Source organism: Lissotriton helveticus, chromosome 1_1, assembly GCF_964261635.1.
Source record: "Lissotriton helveticus chromosome 1_1, aLisHel1.1, whole genome shotgun sequence".
Lineage (NCBI taxonomy): Eukaryota > Metazoa > Chordata > Amphibia > Caudata > Salamandridae > Lissotriton > Lissotriton helveticus.
Genome location: NC_136057.1, coordinates 391,223,771 through 391,248,612, shown reverse-complemented (window position 1 = coordinate 391,248,612; position 24,842 = coordinate 391,223,771). Strand labels below are relative to the sequence as shown.

At 49.0% G+C, this 24,842-nt stretch overlaps 1 protein-coding gene across 8 annotated transcripts in view; it reads left to right on the top strand.

Moving 5' to 3' along the window:
- FOXM1 (forkhead box M1) overlaps window positions 1-24,842 on the top strand; it is a 260,165-nt gene that overhangs the window by 53,074 nt on the left and 182,249 nt on the right. For all 8 annotated transcript variants that reach the window (XM_078673734.1, XM_078673736.1, XM_078673729.1 and 5 more), the window contains exon 3: window positions 3,991-4,142. In XM_078673734.1, coding sequence (XP_078529860.1) covers window positions 3,991-4,142 — 152 coding nt within the window. The remainder of the gene's footprint in view (window positions 1-3,990; window positions 4,143-24,842) is intronic.

The following is a 24,842-nucleotide window of genomic DNA, read 5'->3' as shown; positions in this document are numbered from 1 at the left end:
CGCTTACTCCTGTTCCTGTGGACCTCCCTTCACTGATCCCGAAGTCACTGGCGCTGCATCTGGTGCTGGCGACACCTGTTCTGCTGATGAGGCTTCAGAGAGAGACACCAAGACTATTAGAAGCAGAAGAGTATCAAGAGGACCATGGTGAGGCTGAGGAAGGAGAGATTGTGAATCCTGACCCGGATATTTATGCCTCCAGATAGGGAGTCAAAATGCATGGAGCAATCCGCAAAGAAGGTGTTCGCCTTGGGTAGTATGACCTTCAAGTCAACGAATGCCACATGCCTTTTGGGTCGCTACATCCACACCCTCAGGAAGGGGGTCCCAAAATTGGCCATGGATGTGCAAGGTCATTTCTCAGAGGTGTTGTCGGATGCCCAAGCTGTTGCCCACCAGGTGATACAGTCTGGTTCGTACACAGCCGATGCGGTAGCCAGGCCGATGGGATAATCTGTGACTAATTGGAGGCACGCTTGGTTGTGTCGTTCAGGGTTCTCTCCTGGTGTACAATCCCCTTCACCCCCCCCCCCCCCCTTCCTTCCTTACAGATCTCTGGGTGTTTAACATAGTAGAGAATCGGTAGGTCCTACCCTTCTGGGAGTGCGTGTGGTAGATGTCTACATGGGGCAACTTGGGCCTCCCTCCACACTTTTGCCAAGCACTATTGCTTTGATTCGAAGGGGAGGGGCGGCCATTTTGCATGTACTGTGCTCCAGGATTTTTTTTGGTATAGTCAGTCAGGCACCCTCCAGTAGCGGGACTGCCTGGAGATTCAATTCAAAAGGTGAGGAGACTACAGGCAGATGTATCCATCTGAAGAACAAGTTATTTACCTTTGGTAATGCTTTTCTGGTGGATACAGTATCTGCCTATGGATTCCTCACGGATTCCTCCCCCAACCCTGTGAGCCTGTTATTGGTCTGCTTGTACCTAAAAATAATCACTGTATATTCTATGTGGTTATTGTTGGAATCATGTGATGCTTGGCACTAGGAAATGTTTGATAAGGAATGTCCAGTTTTGGTTGTATTTGCTTGCTGTGTATAATTGTGAAAATGTTGTTGGTTCACCTGTTCGCCACTAAGGGTGGAACTGACGTCAGCATGCCCACTAGGTAGTCTTATGGCTCCGATGACGTCACACGGAGTTGCGTGTGGTTTCATTCCATTGTGACGTCCTAGTCGATGTGGGAGAGCTGAAGAGAAAGTTTTCAATGGAATGCTGTGCATTGGCATAATTCAAAAAGTGAGTAATCCACAGGCGGATGCTGTTTCCACCAGAAACAGCGTTACCGAAGGTAAGTAACTTGTTCTTTCGCTCCATTGGAAAATCGTGCTATTATTGAAGATCCTTCCTGATATTAAAACTTTCATCTTTCCAGCTATGTCATGCCTAATCCGGTATATCCGGTATGCTTCCTGCATACTTCTCTCCATTCTACCCCCTCATACTGTAGCAAGCTAACGAATAATAAGTCATATATGCATTATATTAATGTATCTAGACAGTCTTGTTTGTTGCCTTCACTCTTTATTTTTAGTACCCCTTAAGTATAATATATACAGTGATTATTGCAGAATCGCCTTCTCTCATTTTTTAGGTCGAGGTAATATCCGGTCTGCCGAAGGCAGAACCGGAAGTACCGAGATTTAATGTTCCTTAGTGTGGACTATTTGTCACGCCTCTGTCCTCGTCTCTCCTCCATTGGCTGGCTTCCTAAACAGAGGCCAGCCATTGGAGGAGAGAGCCGTCCCTCCAAAGAAGCTCCGTTTTTTTCGGATTCGGGTGCGTAATTTTTTGCGTTCTTTAGCCCTGTGACGTAATCTGACACTCAGAGTGCAAAAAACACCCCCCGAATCGGAAAATGGCGGCGCTTTTCTTTATGCCATTTCGCAATGACCGCCGCCCCAAGAAGTCGCCGAGTCCTCGCCCCTCATGAAAACCAGGCTTTCATGTTCACAGAAGCAGCGCCCTTGTGTGCCAGGTCCGTTTAAACAATTGATGACATGATTAAGTGCCAATCTGGGCAGAGCTTGCAGCTTCAGCAGCTGAGGAAAGTGAAAGTTTAACATATATTGCTTGAAACCTGGAGTTTTCTTTAATTTACAAGACTCTGCAAAGGCTGCAAGTGTGTGCGTGTGTGTCTGTACACACAATGTGCAAGACACCACAGTGGCGCACTCTGACAGCCAAGGGCATGTCTCAGTAATGGGGTGGTGTAGCTGTCTCTGGTCAGGACAGATGTGCATGATAGGATTTCTGCAAAGGCTGCAAGTGTGTGTCTGTATGTGTACACCCAATGTGCAGGACACCACAGTGCATGTAGAATATTTTATGTTTTAGAAAAAGATAGGTAACCTTGGATTTCGGCTTTCTGCGCAATGCAGGTACAATTGAAAATTCCAGTGACGTTAACATTGTGTTTTTAATAGGCGTAATTTATTAGGAGCAAATAATGTGTTGCTCACACAAAAACGGCAGTTTCCCATAGGTTTTCAAATAACCGGTGTCACTTAGTGGTTTGTGGTGCTTCACCCAGTATCGTTCCGGTCTGCCCGACATGACCAGTGTCCTGCTGTTGCAGGTGACAAGCCAAGGAAGTTATGCCCCCACGCAGGACCAGGGTGCTTTTTGTTCCAACTGATTGTCTCTTTTCCTTCAGAGGAATATTTCTAACTGCTCTGAGGGGCAAATTTCTAACAGACATTATGACATAAGCATAATGCAACAGCACATACAGTTAGTAGATCTGCGTGCTGAGGGGCGAGTTGCAAAACATGAAGGCACGGAGGGGATGGTGATAATATTCAGTGCTCAACGCCCTCTGAGTTGTCAGGTGTGAATTTCTTGGCGAGTAGTTACTCCATATGGTGATTGCTATTTTGGAAAATATATCTCAGTTGCTGGGTTATATATCTGGATGCAGACGCTTTAACTACTGCTTCTTGCTTTCTCAAATATGCTTGAAAATGCACCATTTGCCCGCTATGTTTTCAAACTTTTCTCAGGGTAAGAACCCACCCCCAAAATCCTTTTATGATGGTGTGCTCACACTGCTCCCTTGCCACCAGGCGCTCACTCAATCTTTTATGCCCCACCACTTTCAAATGTCACCAGCCACCACTGTGTAGCTCTGTGTGTGTGTGTGGCTCTGTGTGGAAAGCTTTTTAGGTGGCTCTATGTGTAGTGGCTCTGTCTGTGTGAGGGTGGCTCTGTGTGTGTGTGTGTGTGTGTGTGTGTGTGTGTGTGGGTGGCTTTGTGTGGGTGTAAATGCAATAGATCATGCATTTGCGAGCGATTAAGCATTCTTAATGACAATGCCATTTATTTAACGATTACGCTATTGGCAATGTAAATCACAATGCCATTTTTTAGGATTTAAAAAAAATAAGTCATGAGCAATGCCAATAGCTCTACCTTTAATAATGCCGAGACCATTGCATTGTAAATGCTTGTTTTTCTCTCAACCCTGTCTATTGGGACTGTTACATGGGGAACTACAGAAAGCGTTTTGACAACAATTCATTGTAAAGTGTACTGGCTACGTATGCATTATCCGCTAGGGTCCTGTGTCATGGCAAGTGGTGGATATCTCCATAAAGCTAGTGTGCTATCAGAGGGCATCTGTATCTGTCTAGTACTGACCCCTCCCCCCCCACAAAGTTGCATATAATGTGCACCTGTAACTTCTACTGTCCATTCTGACATACTGAACAAGCTTAGTTTCTTATAATTTTTATGAACAGCGCAAAATGATAAAAAGTTGGTAAGAATGATGGGAGTCCTGAATGGATCACGAGTTGGCAGACACAAAATTACCTTGCATGGTAGTATTGTAAGCTTTTTCTTCTATCCAGTTCTCAGTTGTCTTCTGCCTAGACAAAAGCATATCTTGCTTGGTATTTAAAATTTCAGGCACTACTTGCAGTTTGGTGTTTGAAGTCAGAAAACATGAATTTTCCATAATATGATTTGTTTCCCATGCAGGCACCCCAGCGTTGACAAACTGCCTATTGGATGAGAGCCTGACCAACATCCAATGGCTGGGCAAGATGAGTTCAGATGGACTGGGAAGCTGTACCATGAGACAAGAGCTGGAGGACAAAGAGAACCTACCCCCGGTGCCACAGGGCTCGAGAGTGAGTGAACCATTGAGGTGGGAAAGAGCCATAAAATCATGTAGTTGGGATAAGCATTAGTTAACTAATTTGCACAATTGTTACTTCATATATCCATTTATCTGAAAAGAGGCAAGTGTTTCCTAGAAATAGTAGTCAACAGATTGAAGTCTGTGACAAAATGAATCCACCCCCACTCCCCTCCAGCCAATTCTGTTTCTTCAGGTTAAGTGCCTACCTCACACGACCTCCAGCAATTACTGAACGGGGTGTGGTTATAATTTAAGAACACACTGCTGATATAAATGTTTTGAGATCAGGACATATCTCCACAATGCGCATACTCTGAGACGTATTGTTTACATTTCAGTGGGCTTACAATCCACCCAAAGAAAACCGTTTTTAGGTCTCGCGTGGCCTACTGCGCAATCGAGCTCGCGAGGTTTTATGTTTTAGAGTGAGTTTCAATAGCGAGGGTTAAGCTCTCTTCTCCATTGGCTGGCCTCCTAAACCGTGGCCAGCCATTGGAGAAGAGGTGGCCATGATGTATTTCTTTCTCTTTAAGCCCCGTCCTTTTCAGATCAGGTTCCTTGACTCACTGCTGAAGTAAAAGGTTTCTTATCTTCTTTATGGGTCCAGATGGCACCATAAAGAAGATAAGGAACCTTTTACTCCAGCAGGAAGTCTGGGCGCCCAGTCTGGAAAGGACGGGGCTTAGAGACAAAATGCTGTGTCATGGCGAGCGCTTGTTCCCTTAGTCCAGAAGCGCACAATTGATTTGCGCTGCTCCTGATTCGGGTGATTCTCCCCATTTTCTAGCTGCAAGTGCATCCGATGGCGTTCCAGAGGGATTAGGAACTCAGAAAACTAAGATACAAGCTGTGTCGTCTGCTGGACTCGGTGGCTAAGTGTTGCATACTCTTCCTGACTTGGCGTTGCGATTAGCTGACACACCGCCCCTTTGCTCGCGGCTGTTTGCTGCTCTGCGGTACGAGCCACTGGCACACCGCGCTTTTCACTTGCGGCTCTGTTTCACCCGGCGAGGGTTGCTTGGGCTGCTGCTGCCCCTTCATAAACGGTTGCTCTCAAGAAATACCTTATCAGCTTAAGAACACGCTGATTAGCTCATCAGCTTCCGCTGCATCCAAGCCATGAATTGGGTTCCCGTATCCTCTCCGAGAAGCGCCATCTCCGAGGAGTACTCGACTGCCTTCAAAGGGAGTCCACGCTATATTAGACTCTGCCCACTCTTGATGTTTTTTCTTCTTTTTGAATCTGGATACAGTTTGGCAGTTTTAGAAACCTTCACTACAGCGTTAGCTTGCGGTGGAACAGGGACGCTGCTTTCCTTTAGTTTTTTTTCTTTTTCAAACTTTATTGAGAGCGATTCTGTTTCAGGAGACACAGCCACGGACGCTTTTGCTTGAACAGTGCTAACTTTTGTTGCTTCTTGGCTAAGGCACCAGACCAACTCCCAGAAGACAGACGTATGCCTCGGACACCATTATTGAGGTGCTCCTCTTCCCGCAAACAGTCCGTGGGGCACTGCCAACGTTGTACTCTGCGCCCGGGACTTCACTTCCCAGAGTCCCCGGGGCGCTTCACGGGCGTGTCACTCACCAGCGCCAGGAGGCGCTTTAAAGCCATCGTTGGGCTCCCGTCCGCGCCCATCAGAGACCGGACGAGGCTGGGCTGGGCCCATTCTCTAATATCTTCCACTAAAAGGTTAGTTCATTTTCTTCAAACGTTTAACTACCTTAATTGTGCACTCTAACATTTGTTGAACGCCTGGCTCGTTTCTTTTCATTTCATTAACAATGAGCAAGCGGGACACGAAGAGACTAGATGCCCCTATTGGTGGAAGCATTACAGGGACTTTAGACCAGTTTATAATTAAGGCAACGTCTGTCCTTGAAGGCAATAGCGCTAACTGAGCGCCGCTTGTCTTTGGATCCACGCTTGATGAAAAGATAGTCGCTAGGCTTAATTGCTACAGCACTCTCACCGGTTAACACTACAAATACAACTACAGTTTAACTTCTGAGGATAGCACCTCCGTGTCCATTCCATCAAGTCTTCAGGATAGCTTGGCAAAACTTCCTACAGTTACTGTACCCACTGTAACTAGTGTTCCCTTAAGATCGTCAGCTAGATCCTTGGAAAAGAATAAAACCAATAACAATAAATGTTTACCTGATCCACCAACTAAAAGGAAGAGAGGAAGTGGCCCCCAGAGGCCAACTATAGCAAAAGCGCCCAGGACTAATAAAAATGGAGGACGCACCCAACCAGTTATACCAAGTATTTCGAGTACCGAGGTAATGACCCCCCCAGACTTCGACCTTGCAGCATTGAGCGGTCACTCCTCAAACCCTAACGAGGATATGTGGAGAATGCTGGAAAATCTCTTGTCAACTCTACTATCCCCTATTACTTATAGACTGACCCGGATTGAAGAACGACTTGTTAATGTTGAAACTCAGGCGAAATTAAGCCTCTCGGCCATTGAGGTCCTTTCAGCCCATCCAAAGACCACAACGGGGATCTACGCTAACCAATTAGTGAACTCTGTGCCAGCCCCGGTTACAGCTAAACCTATGCGCTTAAATCGTCAACCTCTGCAAGAAATTGCCTCTAGTCCATCTATAGAGCCAACAGTAGTAATCTAGAGAAATTTACTTTCTAAGGACAATTGTGACGTACCAGCAGGGAATTTGTTGAGCGAGTATGCCCAGACAATTATGAGCCTGTGGATGACAGATTGGATATGAGAACAGTGTCACCAAAGGACACCAGTTGTGATACTCTTCCTCCAGTAAGGCAATTAACCCATCCTACAGACATCCAACGACTGGGAGATGGGGGCACAATGCTGAGTTTCCCGGGACTTCGACCCTCCATCTCCACCCCTCTAGTGGTTGTTCTAGTGAATGTTCCACCACTACGGGCTATGCAGACAGAAACCACTGATCAATTAATGTTAAAAGGTCTGCATTAGCTTACTAATAGTCTAAAGCAGTGGTTCCCAAACTGTTTTGTCCTGTGGCTCCCTTGACCTAATTGGAAGTTGGCCGTGGCTCCCCACCATTTTTTTACCCGCGCACCGGGGTGCCGCGGTGCACCCTTTGGGAACCACTGGTCTACATGAAGAATCAAGCCTAGACATGATGAAGGATTCAGAGAGTAGCCATCACTGTCATAAAACTTTATTTGCAATCACAAAGATCTTATAAAGTACATCTCAATGCATACATAATAATAAAGCGTTTTATAAAGCGCATGGCTGCACAACTGTGTATCCCCGCGCTACATAGAGTAGTATAAAGCACTCCCACTAAAAGTAACCAGGCTAGAGAAAGGCTCAAGGAGCTCTGTGGCGTTACAAGAAGTTTACGTGAGGTGGGCTCTGATCATGGGTATCCGCAGAAATGTTTTTTGGGGGGGGGGGGGAATTATTAACTTTATCACCATCCCCCTTGCACTCTTTCCCCCTCCACCTTGCACCCTTCTCCCCTTCCCCTTGTACCCTACTTCACCTCAGCCTTGCACCCTTTTCTACCTTGTACCCTTCTCCCCTCTGCCTAGAACCCTTCTCCCCTCTGCCTAGAACCCTTCTCCCCTCTGCCTAGAACCCTTCTCCCCTCTGCCTTGCACCCTTCTCCCCTCTGCCTTGCACCCTTCTCCCCTCTGCCTTGCACCCTTCTCCCCTCTGCCTTGCACCCTTCTCCCCTCTGCCTTGCACCCTTCTCCCCTCTGCCTTGCACCCTTCTCCCCTCTGCCTTGCACCCTTCTCCCCTCTGCCTTGCACCCTTCTCCCCTCTGCCTAGCACCCTTCTCCCCTCTGCCTAGCACCCTTCTCCCCTCTGCCTAGCACCCTTCTCCCCTCTGCCTAGCACCCTTCTCCCCTCTGCCTAGCACCCTTCTCCCCTCTGCCTAGCACCCTTCTCCCCTCTGCCTAGCACCCTTCTCCCCTCTGCCTAGCACCCTTCTCCCCTCTGCCTAGCACCCTTCTCCCCTCTGCCTAGCACCCTTCTCCCCTCTGCCTAGCACCCTTCTCCCCTCTGCCTAGCACCCTTCTCCCCTCTGCCTAGCACCCTTCTCCCCTCTGCCTAGCACCCTTCTCCCCTCTGCCTAGCACCCTTCTCCCCTCTGCCTTGCACCCTTCTCCCCTGCACCCTTCTCCCCTTACTTGCTTTTTGCCCTCCTGCTTGGTTCCACGAGGGAACTGGACTCCCGCCTGTGTTGCTGCTGGGGCTGCGTGGACGCTGGGAGCACCGTGTCGGCTGTGCCGGTGAGCCGCTGACCCCTCCCTACCGCTGTGGGACTGCGAGGCGAATCTACCAGCTGTAGCCTCTTCCCGCAGCGGCCACGCCCCCTGAACTTGGAAAAGTATAACTTTTCGCAGCACCCGCTCCGCGGGTGCTTCTCACTTGCTTTTTGCCCTCCTGCTTGGTTCCACGAGGGAACTGGACTCCCGCCTGTGTTGCTGCTGGGGCTGCGTGGACGCTGGGAGCGCCGTGTCGGCTGTGCCGGTGAGCCGCTGACCCCTCCCTACCGCTGTGGGACTGCGAGGCGAATCTACCAGCTGTAGCCTCTTCCCGCAGCGGCCACGCCCCCCTCTGACCGCTGAGGGCTACAAGAACACTCCGAGCTCTCCACGAAGCGGGACGCGCGCGGGACGTAGCCCGGTGCGAAGCCCGGTGCGAAGCCCGGGCCGTTTGAGGCCGTTTGAGGCCGTTTGAGGCCGTTTGAGGCCGTTTGAGGCCGTTTGAGGCCGTTTGAGGCCGTTTGAGGCCGTTTGAGGCCGTTTGAGGCCGTTTGAGGCCGTTTGAGGCCGTTTGAGGCCGTTCGAGGCCGTTCGAGGACCGGAGAGACTGGACTGGGCCACCCCCTTTTGAAATCAATTTTAATCTTATAAATTATATTGTAATCTTAACTACCACTTTTAGCCTGACTTATTGTATACAATATGGTGGTAACCAGAGGAAAGAAGACTAAGGCCCCTGGGAGCGTGAGTAAACTGCTAGGCCCAATGGATGATTTCATTATTAAGGCTAATACTTTCATTGACCAAAGCATCTCACTGATAGAGGAAAGGGTTTCTTTAGATTTAGCATTCGCCAAAAGATCCTCTTTGGGCAACCTGGCAGAAGCCAGAACTCCTGTCCCGGGTGGTAACAAAGAAGGATCGAGGGCGCCTGGAGAGGGGAGACGTAGTTTGCCCAATGTGGATTTGTCGGTATCCGAGCTCGCAGTCTCACAACTGAGTTCTGACTTAGAAAAAACGCCCGAGCTTCTACCGCAAACCCCCCCACTAATGTCATCCTTGGAGAGAATCCAAGTAAGGGGAAGGAGGGAGGGTGCAATAAGTAAAAGAAAGAATGACCAGAAAACCCCTACCCCCACTATGTTGGAACACTCCCCATGTATATTACGGCTCCCTCCCCCAAGATTAGACCAACAAATTGTTACCGCTTTAATTCATCACACTGATCAGGAATCCTCTACCCCCGTGATCATAGACTCACCAATTCTTTTATCTACTGATAAGGGATCTACAGATAGCGATAATCTATTCCTTTTAAACAAGATCGCCGATCTTTTTAAGCTATTCTTACAACCGGTAGAACAAAAGTTAGCAAAGTTAGAGAGTCAGATGTCCAAGCTTATTAATCTTTCACATCATAAGCAACGGGCTGGGCCCCAGAAAAGAGGGGGAACTAATCATATTAACCAGCCCCCTGCAAAACCCGTAGGTGCCATCTCGAAACCTGCCATTCCCCAAAAGAATGTAGTGCAGGTCACAACTCCCATGGTATTGACCTCTAGCGCAACACCCATAACAACATCCACTACGACTACCCCAAATTTAATCAACAATGTAGCCACTACACAGACACAGGGAAATGCCTCGCCACTAATAACATCTATATCACAGCCAGTGGCAAAAAATAAAGCAACGACTAAAACTTTGGCACCTAAGCTTCTTCCCCAAACAGGCAAAAGACATGTTCCTAGAGGCCCTGGAGAGGGGAGAATCCCTGTAGATCTGCCACCAGACGCTTCACCTTATGTAGCGGTTATGACTGGCGTTCCTGAGTTAGCCGCCCATAACTTGGAACCGCCTTGGTCCTTGAAAAATAAAGTACAACATTGGCTACAGGCCGTCCCATGCCACCAAATTGGCATGGAAGGATTTCCTCAGTACGTAGGACAACCTGGGTGGGCAAAGGTAGAAAAATGTTTCCAGGGGACTGCATTATCATTACCTTCGAAGATCCTAGGGTAGCAGATTATATCTGCTCCTGGGACCAAACAATTGTAAACGGGGGTATTAGTATTAAACCACTTTCCTTCTTTTATCCCGCAAGACAACCCAATAATAATTTTTTTGAGGATGCTGCCTTTCCCTGGCCTGAACCACCCCCTCGCCAGGTCGCATTCCATGATACTAGACATTATGGGGCCCCCTGCCATTGTGACTATGACAATTCTTGGCATCTAGCAGGACCACGCCATCAGGGAGGACACTGGGAAGAATGGGGCCCACATTTGCAGAGGAAGGTATATAGAGAATCGCCTCATTGGGATTCTTGGCATAACATCCCGTTGACTAACAGATTCAGCGCACTCAAAATGGTTGATTGACCATCAACGGACGCTGATTACATTAATCCCAAATCATCACACCGGCCACCTAAAATAAACCTCCTGCCGACCCCAGAGCTAGTAATCATAAAAGCTGAAACATCGCCCATACCCCTCCTTTTTTGGAACGTGGCGGGTTTACGCCCAAAAATTGAGGATGGGACAGCCCTGAATTTTCTTGAGCAAGGCAAAATAATTTGCCTTCAAGAGACCTGGTCTATAATAGACCTACATCTTTTGGGCTACAAAACATAATTTTCCCCAGCTCTGCGCAGCGCAATGGGTAGGCCCAAAGGAGGGTTAACAACGTTTATTGCAAATACACTCAACCATCTAAAAGTGTTTTCACCGACCCTAACTGTCAAATCCTCTCTCTGTCTTTTACCAACAAGGAGTCTATCCTTCTAGTAAATTCCTACAATAATTTAGAAGATCAATTCTTGACCCTTGTTGGTGATATACAGGAGAGACTAAGACACCTTTATCAGTGGAAGGATCGACCCGGAACGTTTCACCTTATATGGGGAGGGGATTTTAATCTCCATCCGTATCCCATGGCAAATTCCGGATGTTGTGGGTTCATGGATGAATTTGAGGCTCCATTAGCTCACTTTGTCCACACCAAGTTGGGAAACGCAATGAACAACTTGCTCTCCGACTTGGACCTGGTAATTGCAAACTACCCAAATTTGGAAAAAAACTCTTTCCATCCGACCTACGTGGGTAGAGGCCACCAAACGACAGTCGATTACATCTTCCTGTCTCCTGGACTGTTACCCATAACCAAAGATTACCAGGTTATTTCCAATCCATTGAGCGATCACTCTGCACTGAGGTTAGACCTTCATCTAACTGAGCTCAAGCCCCAAAACACTCAAATAGCAAATACCCTCGCCCAAAATAGGCTGGAACTAGGTAAAAAGAACGGCTACACAATAAAATGGGAAAAAATTAACCCTAATCAAATCAAGAAAGAACTGGTGGAGCGGGCGTATCCTTACATAATTAAATGCCTGGACCTCTCGGTAAACCATAAAGATGGTTTAAATAATTTTAATGAAATCCTAGAGATAATCAAGGGATTGCTTACGGCTAAACCAACGCCTAAACATCACAGCAAAAAAGGGTGGTTTAACCCTTTTCAGGTCACGCCTATACTCAAGAAACCCACAGCTGATCCGTCTGACCTAAACAATTACCGGCCCATCACCAATATCCCCACCCTGGCCAAACTGCTGGAAAAATGTGTCCAACTACAACTAACTAAACACATTGACCAATTTGACCTCCTCAACCCTCATCAATCAGGCTTCCGAGCGAAACATAGCACGGAAACAGCTATGACACACATAATTGATGACGCCCTCCAAATTCTTGATCGCAATGAGTCCTGCCTCCTCATCCTTCTTGATCTCTCGTCAGCATTTGACACGGTCAAACATGAGAACTTGCTGGAGCTGCTAAGCACTAGAATGGGTCTATCAGGAACTGTTCTCAAATGGTTTTCATCCTTCCTTCACAACCGGTCACAGAAGTTCAAGATCGACCTGCAGATCTAGGTGTTCCACAAGGATCCTCTCTCTCCCCCACACTGTTCAACCTCGTCATGGAACCACTCGCCACCTTGCTCCAAGCTTCCAATGTCCAATTCCATATGTACGCCGACGACACTCAACTCTACCTAAAGCTACAGTCCCCGGAAGACATCAAACATCTGAACTCCACGCTCATAAACACTCAATCTTGGCTGGCAGACAATCACCTCAAACTAAATGCTCTGAAAACCGAGTTCCTACTCATCTCACCCCCGGCGAAAATTTCCACCACCCAAACATGGCTCAATAACCTAACAGCACTCAATGTCCAACCTACCATCGTGGATTCGGCGAAATCCCTAGGCATCACACTCGATGCCAAGCTCAACATGCAGCAGCACGTTAGCAAAGCCACAAAAGCAGCTAATTTCCAAATCAACACATTGAGGAAAATTAAACCCTTCCTCCCTGCTGAAGACTTCCGAAATGCGGTACAAGATTTAGTCATCCCTCGAATAGACTACGGACTTGTGGCCCTCAGCGGACTCCCGCTTTCCACAACTGCACCCCTAAGAGCCTCCCTGAACGCTGCAGCGAGACTCATAACTGGCTCAAGAAAGCATTCGCATATATCCCCAGACTTAAAGGCTCTAAAATGGCTGCCTTTTGAAGCCAGAATACAGTTAAAAATTGCAGTTATGACACACGCGGCCGTGCACCACAATGCACCCAACTACCTCGCCCAAAAGTTGTCTATATCAGGAGGTTCGAGATCCAATAGAAGTTCAAAAAACTTACTCCTGAAACCTCGTAGATTCCGGAAAGAGAAAACATACAAGCGCTCCTTCTCTGGAATGGCACCCAGGATCTGGAATGCGCTCCCGCCTGAAACCAGGCTGATCTCCTCCACTGCACTCTTCAAGAAAGAGGTGAAAACCATCCTTCTGGCCAAGATCTCCTGAACACTATTGGTGCTGGATCGGAAACTCTGCATTGCTATGTATCACTGTGCACCTGTCCTCTGGCACTATACTTCTAACTCGTTGGTGTCATTTCCAATATATGATACACGTTGGTTTACTGATTCACTCTCCTGATACCCTCACTCAGTGTTCTCTCTACACTAAGGCTTTGGTAGAAGCCATCCACACACCCAAGGTGCACCTGAACACCTCTGTGTTGAGATCAATGACTCGTACCGCCTTATATTACTTGTTTACCTGAGTGTATATCGATATGCTTTATGTATGTTACTATTATCCTATCATGTTAGTGACTATTATACTGCTCCTATTATACTGCTCCCATTATCTCTGTTCACTCCCACTGCCCCTACCCTGTCTTTGTGAAGCGCTCTGATATCTGTAAGGATCTTGTTCGCGCTATATAAAACTTTGAATAAATGAATAAATAAAATAAATAACCACAGCTGCACTAGAGCCCTTTCCGCATTAAAATCTGCCTTACACAACACACCTAGAGATGCGGGACAGATCCAACTCCTTAGACGCTCATATACCCAGGAACGCAAGTTAAGAACTCAAGAACTGAAGGAGAAACTTTGGGATGATCTGCACAAGAGCGCTCTTTCAAAAAATAGTGAAGCTTTTTGGCGCACGGTTAGAGCTCCCTATCTCACAGATAAAAATACCCCTAGGATTGTGGTGGCTATAGATGAGGAAACTTGGGTGGCCCACTTCACAAATATCTTTAAAGCCGATGTGAAAGTAGGCGGGTCGGCGAATTCCCCCATAAAGGTACAGTATCCAATCCCGCTGTCCTTTGAGTTACCCGACATACTAGTGGCCTTGAAAATAAGCAAGTCCGGGAAAGCTCCAGGTCCCGATGGCGTCCCAGTGGACCTTTTTAAATATAACTTGGACCTATGGGCGCCCATTCTTACAAGAGTGTGCATGGCCGTGGCAAGTGAGGGAGTTTTAGACTCTTGGACTAGGTCAATTATGGTCCCTATCTTTAAAAAAGGGGACCGCCAGGACGTGAAATGCTATCGCCCCATCTCATTGCTGGACTCGCTTGGTAAAGTTGTAGGAAGAGTTATCCTAGAGCGACTTCAGCTGTGGGGTAAGGAAAGAGGCATTATCTCCGACCTCCAGTTTAGTTTCCGAGAGGGGTTCGGAACGGTGGAGCAGGCCCTCAATCTTAGCCTGATAATGAGTAAATATATTCAGGCTAAGAAGAATATGGTGTACATGGTCTATGTGGACCTGTCCGCCGCATTTGATTGCGTTTCGCACTCAAAGCTGTGGACGGTCTTAACTCAAATGGGTGTGGATCCCCCCCTACTAGATTTCCTGAGGGAGCTCTACTCTGGAGCTTCGGCAAGAGTTTGCTTTGGGAGGAACGGTGAGCTGACGGCACCTTTTGGCGTAGAGCGTGGAGTCAGGCAGGGATGTATCCTGGCCCCCTTCCTCTTCTCACTCTATACCAATGGTTTGGAGGGGGAGATGTTGAGGGGGGCTCAGGACCTCCCACATGTAAAACAGCGCCTGATTCCAGCTCTGCTCTATGCGGACGATGCCGTCATTCTTGCGCGAACCCCGCGCGAACTCCAGAGCTCCCTGAACAGATACACAACCTTTATGAGTGGCCTGGATCTAAAAGTGAATGTAAAAAAAACGTGTGTCATGATCTCAGGGGGTGGAAAAAAAGGGTATTAAAGAGATATACCTCGACAATCAAAAACTCGAGATCACCACTCAGTACCCATACCTCGGGATCATGATAGACGTTAGGCTGACATGGAAACCAGCAGTGGAGACCAGATGCCATTTGTTTAAATGATCGATAGCGGCCCTAATGAGCTTCTCTCAGAGGTTGGGGAGGAGGGCACCAGTAGAATTACTGAAAATGTACAATGCTAAGTGCCAGGCCATCGCCCTGTATCTAGCGGGAGTGTGGGGGTCATACGGATACCAGAGCCCCTCAGATTTCAGAAAATACCTTTTTAAGATTTCTCTTAGCCACTCCAAGAGGCACGTCAACTTATGCCTCCCATATGGAACTGGGAATCCCCTACTTAAAGGACCTACTCAAAATTCAACCGCTGATGTGGCGGCGCATCTGGACATCTGACAAAAACACGCTAACTCAGTCAATTGTGGCTGATACAATGTCGCTTGATCAGTCCTCAAAAGTTAAGTGGCTCTGCTATATCAGGAATTTTTTTAAAGACCTTGGCTTTGAGAATTACTTCCTCGAACCAGAGTCTATAGTTGACCTGTCGAGGAAGGCCCTAAAGCAACAAGCCCTCACCATCTAGAGACATTGAGACTGGCTTCTGAGTCATCAAAACCATCAGTTATCCATGCGAATCTGGTGCAGACAACATATGGCATCCAACTGTACTTAATTTTGCAGATTACAACATATAAGAGAATGCTGATGACTAGATTCAGATTGGATACTTTCTTCAGACTGGTTGTTTTTCCTCTAAATAATGGCTGGGACTCAATTCTCCCCTTTTGTCCCTGTGATGGGAAATCTATTCAGACCAATATACATGTGATCATGTTCTGCAAATTTTATCACCCACACAGAAAAATTTTGCTACTTCCCTTATTCAGGCGCTGGGGCCTTAGACAATGTCGACCAGTTTTCCTTCGATTGCAAATGTTAGACTCCGAAGATGTTTGTTACATAGTTCTTAATTTTTTTAAATGTATTATGAACCATAGAAAAAATCTGTAAAACACCTTCGCGTAAATGCAATAAGGATGAATTTCAGTATTTTAATACTTCTCTTTATTTCTATTGTATATTTCCTTCGCATGAATTTCTCTGGAACTTACATATAATTGGCATGTTTGTGTAATTATGTAAATTTTATTGTTTAATGTTCCTTTTATGGTTTTCCTTGCGAAATACCGAATAAAGAAAGAAATATAAAAAAAAATTCTCCCCTTTGCCTTGCACCCTTCTCCCCTCCCACTCTCCAACATGCAGCAGTCACGAGTGACGACCCCTCAACGAGGAGTGAGGCAAAGACAGAAGCTGGCAGAGTGCGGCTGCATCAAGGCATAAGGCGCCCACCCAACGCTCTCCACCAGGCCTCTCACCCTGCACACACCCAATGCTCTCCACCAGGCCCCTGAACCTGCACCCACCCAACGCTCTCTACCGGGCCCCCACCCTGCACCCACCCACCCAATGCTCTCCACCAGGCCCCTGACCCCGCACCCACCCACCCAACGCTCTCCACCAGGGCCCTGACCCTGCACCCACCCAACGCTCTCCACCAGACCCCCCCACCCTACACCCATCCACCCAACGCTCTCCACCAGGCCCCCCACCCTGCACCCACCCACCCAACGCTCTCCACCATGCCCCTGACCCCGCACCCACCCACCCAACGCTCTCTACCAGGACCCCCACCCTGCACCCACCCAACGCTCTCCACCAGGCCCCTGACCCCGCACCCACCCATCCACCCAAAGCTCTCCACCAGGCCCCTGACCCTGCACCCACCCAACGCTCTCCACAAGACCCCCCACCCTGCACCCACCCACCCAACGCACTCCACCAGGCCCCCACCCTGCACCCACCTACCCAACGCTCTCCACCAGGCCCCTGACTCCGCACCCACCCAACGCTCTCCACCAGGACCTGCACCCACCCACCCAACGCTCTCCACCAGGCCCCTGACCCCGCACCCACCCACCCAACGCTCTCCACCAGGCCCCTGACCCCGCACCCACCCACCCACCCAACGCTCTCCACCAGGCCCCTGACCCTGCACCCACCCACCCAACGCTCTCCACCAGGCCCCTGACCCTGCACCCACCCAACGCTCTCCACCAGACCCCCCACCCTGCACCCACCCACCCAATGGTCTCCACCAGGCCCCCCACCCTGCAACCACCCACCCAACGCTCTCCACCAGGCCCCTGACCCCGCACCCACCCACCCAACGCTCTCCACCAGGACCTCCACCCTGCACCCACCCACCCAACGCTCTCCACCAGGCCCCTGACCCCGCACCCACCCACCCAACGCTCTCCACCAGGCCCCTGACCCTGCACCCACCCAACGCTCTCCACCAGACCCCCCACCCTGCACCCACCCACCCAATGGTCTCCACCAGGCCCCCCACCCTGCAACCACCCACCCAACGCTCTCCACCAGGCCCCTGACCCCGCACCCACCCACCCAACGCTCTCCACCAGGACCCCCACCCTGCACCCACCCACCCAACGCTCTCCACCAGGCCCCTGACCCCGCACCCACCCACCCAATGCTCTCCACCAGGCCCCTGACCCTGCACCCACCCAACGCTCTCCACCAGACCCCCCAATGCTCTCCACCAGGCCCCCCACCCTGCACCCACCCACCCAACGCTCTCCACCAGGCCCCTGACCCTGCACCCACCCAACGCTCTCCACCAGACCCCCCACCCTGCACCCACCCACCGCTCTCCACCAGGCCCCTGACCCCGCACCCACCCACCCAACAATCTCCACCAGGCCCCTGACCCTGCACCCACCCAACGCTCTCCACCAGACCCCCCCACCCTGCACCCACCCACCCAACGCTCTCCACCAGGCCCCCCACCCTGTACCCACCCACCCAACGCTCTCCACCAGGACCTGCACCCACCCAACGCTCTCCACCAGGCCCCTGACCCCGCACCCACCCAGCCAATGCTCTCCACCAGGCCCCTGACCCCCCACCCACCCAACGCTCTCCACCAGACCCCCCACCCACCCAACGCTCTCCACCAGGCCCCCCACCCTGCAACCACCCACCCAACGCTCTCCACCAGGCCCCTGACCCTGCACCCACCCAACGCTCTCCACCAGACCCCCCACCCTGCATCCACCCACCCAACGCCCTCCACCAGGCCCCTGACCCCGCACCCACCCACCCAACACTCTCCACCAGGCCCCTGACCCTGCACCCACCCAACGCTCTTCACTAGACCCCCACCCTGCACCCACCCACCCAATGCTCTCCACCAGGCCCCCCACCCTGCACCCACCCACCCAACACTCTCCACCAGGACCCCCACCCTGCACCCACCTACCCAACGCTCTCCACCAGGCCCCTGACCCCGCACCCACCCACCCAATGCTCTCCACCAGGCCCCTGACCCTGCACCCACCCAATGCTCTCCACCAGGCCCCTGACCCTGCACCCACCCAACGCTCTCCATCAGACCCCCCACCCACCTACCTAACGCTCTCCACCAGGCCCCTGACCCCGCACCCGCCCACCCAACGCTCTCCACCAGGCCCCTGACCCTGCACCCACCCAACGCTCTCCACCAGACCCTGCACCCACCTACCTAACGCTCTCCACCAGGCCCCTGACCCTGCACCCACCCACCCAACGCTCTCCACCTGGCCCCTGACCCTGCACCCACCCAACGCTCTCCACCAGACCCCCCACCCTGCACCCACCTACCGAACGCTCTCCACCAGGCCCCTGACCCCGCACCCACCCACCCAACGCTCTCCACCAGGCCCCTGACCCTGCACTCACTCCTTATGAAATGTCATTAGTGCTCATGTAAAGCACTCCAATATGTTTGGGTTGAGTTTGCTCTATATAAAAATTGAGGGGGAAAAAATGAAAAAATTAGTTTCATTTACTCTTTCAATGCTATTTGCATCTAAATAACCAAAGGTGCTCGTGACTCCACAAGGAGCATGACCCCCTCCTGTGCTGCAACACCTTCCTTTCAGCCACTGACCAGCATCTCTTTCACAGCTCATCAGCAGCTGAAAGAGTTGATTGCCTTTTTAAATGGTTAGAACGGTCAGGCGCCAAAATGCGGGATTATGGCCTTTGAGTACGAAGTGCCTGGATCTTCTTTGGCAGGCGGGCCTCTCAGCTATGTCTGTAGCAGAGTCCTGTGCGCGCTGATTGTGCGCAACCCCCCCCGTCCCGCCCCCCCCGCCTCTCCCCCGCCGCCGTGATGCTCTGCTTCAGAAAGGCAGACACTAGGGGCAGAGCAACCTATTCATCTCGGAGGCGAGGGGGGGGTGAAAGTGACACATTCTTAGTGTGACTTTCACACTTCCTTTCCCACATCGTGCCCGCGGCGCCCCTGATAACGGACCAGGGCGCCGCGGCGCACAGTTTGGGAACCACAGGTCTAAAGGATGCTGGGATTTGGGAGCGGAATTTGGACAGACATGATAATGGCAAGACACACTCCTTGGATCGGTTACTCGAGGAAAGAAGGAAACGGGTATTGTGTAAAGGTAATTTTAATAACCCTAAGATGCCTAGATTTTTATTGGACAATTTGGCTGGGGCGGATGGGAGACATATGGACAAGGTGTTTATTTTACCCTTCGGGTTCTTTTATAGACCTGGGTTCTATCCACCAGGTGTCCGGAGTTTCTGTGGGGAGGGCAGGCAACTCCAGGCTTTTAAAAATGATGTACCTTGACTTCTAGAGGTTCCTTTGACCAACAGATTTACTCCTCTCTCAGGTCTAGATCAGTGTGATTGACTGCCTTTGATTATCGCTGAAAGGGGTCCAGCCGGAGGGAGCATGAGCGGCACCCCTAGCTGCACTTAACCCGACGGTGAACCAACTCTGACTGACATTTCCAAAAATTGTTTACACATAGGGCCAATTCTTAAAGATGATGTTGGAATTATTAAGGTGTCATCTCATTCAACCCCTTTAGTTCTTCACAACCAGAACCTGCCCAATTGTTTAAAAACAAGGGTTTTATCATGGAAAATTGCGGGTCTTAACAATAAGATGGATGACCCGGATTAGGAATCTTTTATTAGCCAATTTGAGATCTGCATGTTTCAAGAAACCTGGGCAAGAGGGGGTGCTCTTAAGTCAGGTTTTACGTAATTTAGTACCCCCGCAACATCTGGGGGTAAAGAGACCTTCTAGAGGCATTATGACATGGGTGGGTGCCCATTTGGGTTGTCCGGCCAAAAAGATTGACACAGGCTCCAATGACATATTATATGTCACATTGCAATTTCTATCGTCTATCTCGGTAGTCCTCCTAAATGTATATACCAGACCAACGCCCCTGGGCAAAGAGTCTACCACGTTGGAGGAATTAACAATATTTTTAGGCACCGTAGCCGACAACCATATGGTGATCCTAGGTAGAGACTTTAATTGCCAGTTTGAGCCCTTAGAGGGCATGCCCATGGATAGCCTATATGACTAGGATAACTTCTGGGCAATCCCAGAGACTAGATGCCCACCAGTTAAAAAATGATCCCCCTGGGAATTCAGATGAATTGCTTTGTCCTGAAACACTCACTAAGAGCGTGCAATGGGAGAACTTTTTCCGATACATCTAATGGTTTTACGTTCCACAGAAAAGATTGTGGTTCTCTACTAGACTATATCATAATCGACTCCAAATCATGGGAAAGGTTGATAGATTTCAAAATTATGCCACAGCTAGATAGCGATCACCATGCGCTTGTACTTGAATTAAAACCATTAAACCCAGGGAGTATGTCTATCCCGGACAACCTTATAGATTCCAGGCTGACAATTTCCAACTGTATGCGGAGAGTGCGATGGACTGACTTTAGTCAATCAGAAGATAAATTGAGCACCCTATATGAAACTTTACTGCCAGTACTTTTTCACGGCTACTACTACAAAAATTCATAATGGAGATTGCATAGCCCTAGATATGGTTGAGATGAATCACGCTAGATTAGGAGAAGTTGCATTGAACTTTTTTATACAAAAGAAAACTAACCGGCCCAGTAGGACATCCTCCCCCCGCCCCCCACCACCACCACCCTTGGTATGACTATCTCTGCCGTAAGGCAAAAAGATAATTAGTAGCTTCTATCAAAGCCAATGACCGCCCACAAATAAAACTGAACGGAAGGCATATAAATTGGCTATCCTAGAAGCTAAAAAAGGGTGGGAATTGGAACGTGGGATACACTGAGAATTGCCCTGGGTGATGAGGACAAGAGAACATTTTGGGGTGTGGTTGATACTGGTAGCTCCGCTCCCAAATCATCGGTAGACCCGAACCTGGACGAAAAGGTCTGGCGGGATCATTTTGAAGCCCTCTATACCAAGGAAGAGAAGACGAAGGGCGTCTCGCCTGAGGGATGTTACTCGGGGACTGATCTTCCCCCATACCAAGGGGAATCCAACCACCCTGAATAAGACCGCCTCAGTACAGGTATAAGTCTAAATTAAATCAAGGGAGCCTTAGCGAAAATAGCCCAAGGTAAAGCTCCAGGCCTGGATAAGATCCCTAGGGATCTTTTTCGAAGTGAACCATCTGTTTGGGCTCCCTATTTTTGGGTGTTATTCAATGCAATTCTTCAGGGTATGAAGATCCCCCTCCAGCTGGGTTGTTGCGGAAATAATCCTGATTTTTAAAAAAGGTTTGCCGCTCCTCTCAACCAATTATAGACCAAGTAGCCTGATGGATATCTCACCAAAAATCTTTGCGCGCATTTTGCTACTCAGGCTACAAACCTGGATGGAAGAAAAGGGCATACTATCCCCCTTACAGGCAGGGTTCTGGGAAAAGTTGTCCACCCTGGACCAAATACTTAGGTTACAATTGTTGTACTGGAAGACCGTGTGCCTGGAGGGAGGTAGTCTCTACTTAATATTTGTAGACCTGAGATCAGCCTTTGACTTGGTCCTGAGGGAAAAATTATGGTCAGTTCTTTGTGCAATGGGGGGGTTCCAGTATACTTAATCAATCTGATTAAACGGCTCCCCGAGAACACCTTCGCGCAGATCAGGTTTGGTAGGGATAAGAAGCTAACTGCACCTATTCCGATCAAGCGTGGCGTGCATCAGGGTTGTGTGCTTGCCCCACCTTTATTTAGCCTATACATTAATGGCTTGATAGACTCCCTGTTAGCAGAAAAAGACCTTGATGCCCCTAAGTTAGCCTCCCGCCTAATCCCGGCAATGATGTTTGCCGATGATACTTTATTAGTATCCAAATCATCTATGGGGATACAAAGGGTTTTCAATAAATTTGAAGTATTCTGTAGCATAAGAAGTTTAGAAATTAATCTACAGAAATCCAAATTTATGGCGTTTAAATTGTCCAAAAAGTACACGTCCCAACCCTTTATTAAATGGTAAACCTCTCGAAAGAGTATCCTCTTTCATTTATCTCGGTATCACCATCACAGAAACCATGGATTGGGGGGCTCAAATGATTAAATCTTCTTTTAAATTAGCACAATCATCAGGCAGCATCATGAGTTTTCTGCAAGTCTAGACAGAAACCGGTCAGCCCAGCAATTGAAATATACAGGGCTCAAGCCCGGAGAGGTGCGCTTTATGATGCTGAATTATGGGGCCATTCCAAACTTGAGAATCTATCGCAGGTCGAGAACCACTATCTTAGACATGCTAAGACTCCCACGGAGCACTCCACTAATCCCGCTCCGACTAGATTTGGGGATAATGGCGATTGCAGACGTATCGAACCTTAAACCCTTAATGTATTAGCGTCGCTTGTGGACTACCCCCGATCTTCTATCGTATAGGGAGGCTCTGTTAGAAGTAATCTGCGGGGGCTGCTAAATTGCCGTGGTTAGCTCACATCAAACTTGTGTTAACCAGTATGGGGTTGGGGGAATGTTGGGCTGCTCCTGAGTCTGCATGTGTATCAATAACAAGAAAAGAATTGAAGGCCCATTATATGGAGTATAGATTGGCTCAGCTCTACAGCTGCCCTCATACAGGCAAATTAACCTCCGCTTTTTTAGAAATCAAAGATGCATTTTGCTTTGAGCAGGCTCTAGATATCATCAAACCTGTAGCTGCTAGGAAGCTTTATCTACAGTTCAGGCATAGGGCCCTCCCTCTCCGTTGCTTTACATCCAAATGGAAGGGTTTGCAAGCTGCAAATTGCCCGGCATGCGCTTGCCCCGAAGAATCTATACTCCATGTCTTCTGTAGCTGCCCTGGCTACGATAAAGCAAGGAGACGTTGGTTGGGGCAGATTGTAGGAACCTTGGAAAGCAGGCAGTGCTCTGAGGCGTTCAGGATACTGAAGTATGACACCAGTATACCGATCGTTTTGCAGGCTTCCTATTTTCCATGTGGTGCACTCGTAGGATTTTTATGAAAATAATTTACGATGCTCTAGTACGCCATTGGGGTGGAATATTATCAATCGTATCTTAAACTGCGGGGAATAATTCCACCGGGCGGTTGGCCCTGATATTTCATACAAAATGTTATCCTGTGATTGGACTAGAATGAAAATAGTCACTCGCAGTGGTTGTCTTGCTACAGGGAAATGGTAAATTGTTAGCTTATTTCAACAAACCCACTAAAAACTTTTGTGTAAGAGTGATTTGTAGACCCGGGGAAGCCAGTGTAAGGACCAAATCTTTTGATATATGGGAATAATGTTGGTCATTCTTCTCATGATCCTTTTTTATCTAATTTATTTATTTATTTGCACCATGCACCTTTTGAAGTGATCCTTGTCTCCCGTTCGGAATTACTCAAAGAGATTTTTTATACTAATTTCTTTCTTCTTTCCTTTTTAAAAATATGCAATTGTTTTTTTTGATGCAATCTTTTAAATTATCCTGTATGTATTTTGTTGTACTTTTTAGGTCATATTGACCGAAATAAAGTTGTTTGAACTGATTTGCGGCTGCAGATATATAACGCTTCTAGGCACTGTGAACAGTCCCTGGATTATTAGAACATTGACAAGAGTAGCCTCGAGAACGAATGGATTTAGGCACTGTGACAGTCCCTGGATTATTAGAACATTGACAAGACTATCCTCGACAACGAATGGATTTTAGCCAAAATTTGTGGAAAAAATGATTGTTTAATCATTTGTTCTAACTTGTTTGTAGCCCCATGCATAATATCAGAGACCGCTCCGGTCCTCTGGTACCGGTTTGCTGACAGTTAGAAAATTTAAACGCTCCCGGATGGGGGGGGGCGGGAGGGGAGGGGGCTTTTAGTGTGGCAGGGGCACAGTTATGGAACAAGGTACCACAAGTGATTAGACAGAGTGCTTCGTTAATCGAATTTAGGAAAGGCCTGAAGACCTGGCTCTTCCCAAAACTCTGATCTATGTTCCATTCACTCTCTTCATCAACCAGCTGATCAAGTATCTGGACATCTATAAAGCGCCAGGATACCCGTAGGGTGGCAGTAGCGCTATAGAAGTATAGATACAATACAATATACAGCAGTGACTTGTGCAGTCACTGCGCCACCTTTCACTCCTCCTAGTCCCCTGTGCACCCCTGTTCTTCACACCTCTCGCCGACACATCTGCTTGCCATCGCACCATCACGGGCTGATAGCCCCCTTCGGTCCTTCCGGAGAAGGGGTAGGCGCTGTGCTGCACCCTGACAGCACTGCCAGCACCGCTTTCCCCCAATACGTCCCCCGCTCCCCCATGCCGGCCCTGCTGCAGCTGATTGCACCGCGCCGGTATGTATCTGCAGCAGCTGGGCCTGGAGCAGCCGGAGGAGGGGAAACCCCAGCACCTGCTGCCGTCAATGCCGACCACCCCACCTGGCCAACCCAAGCAATGTGGTCACTTTCTCT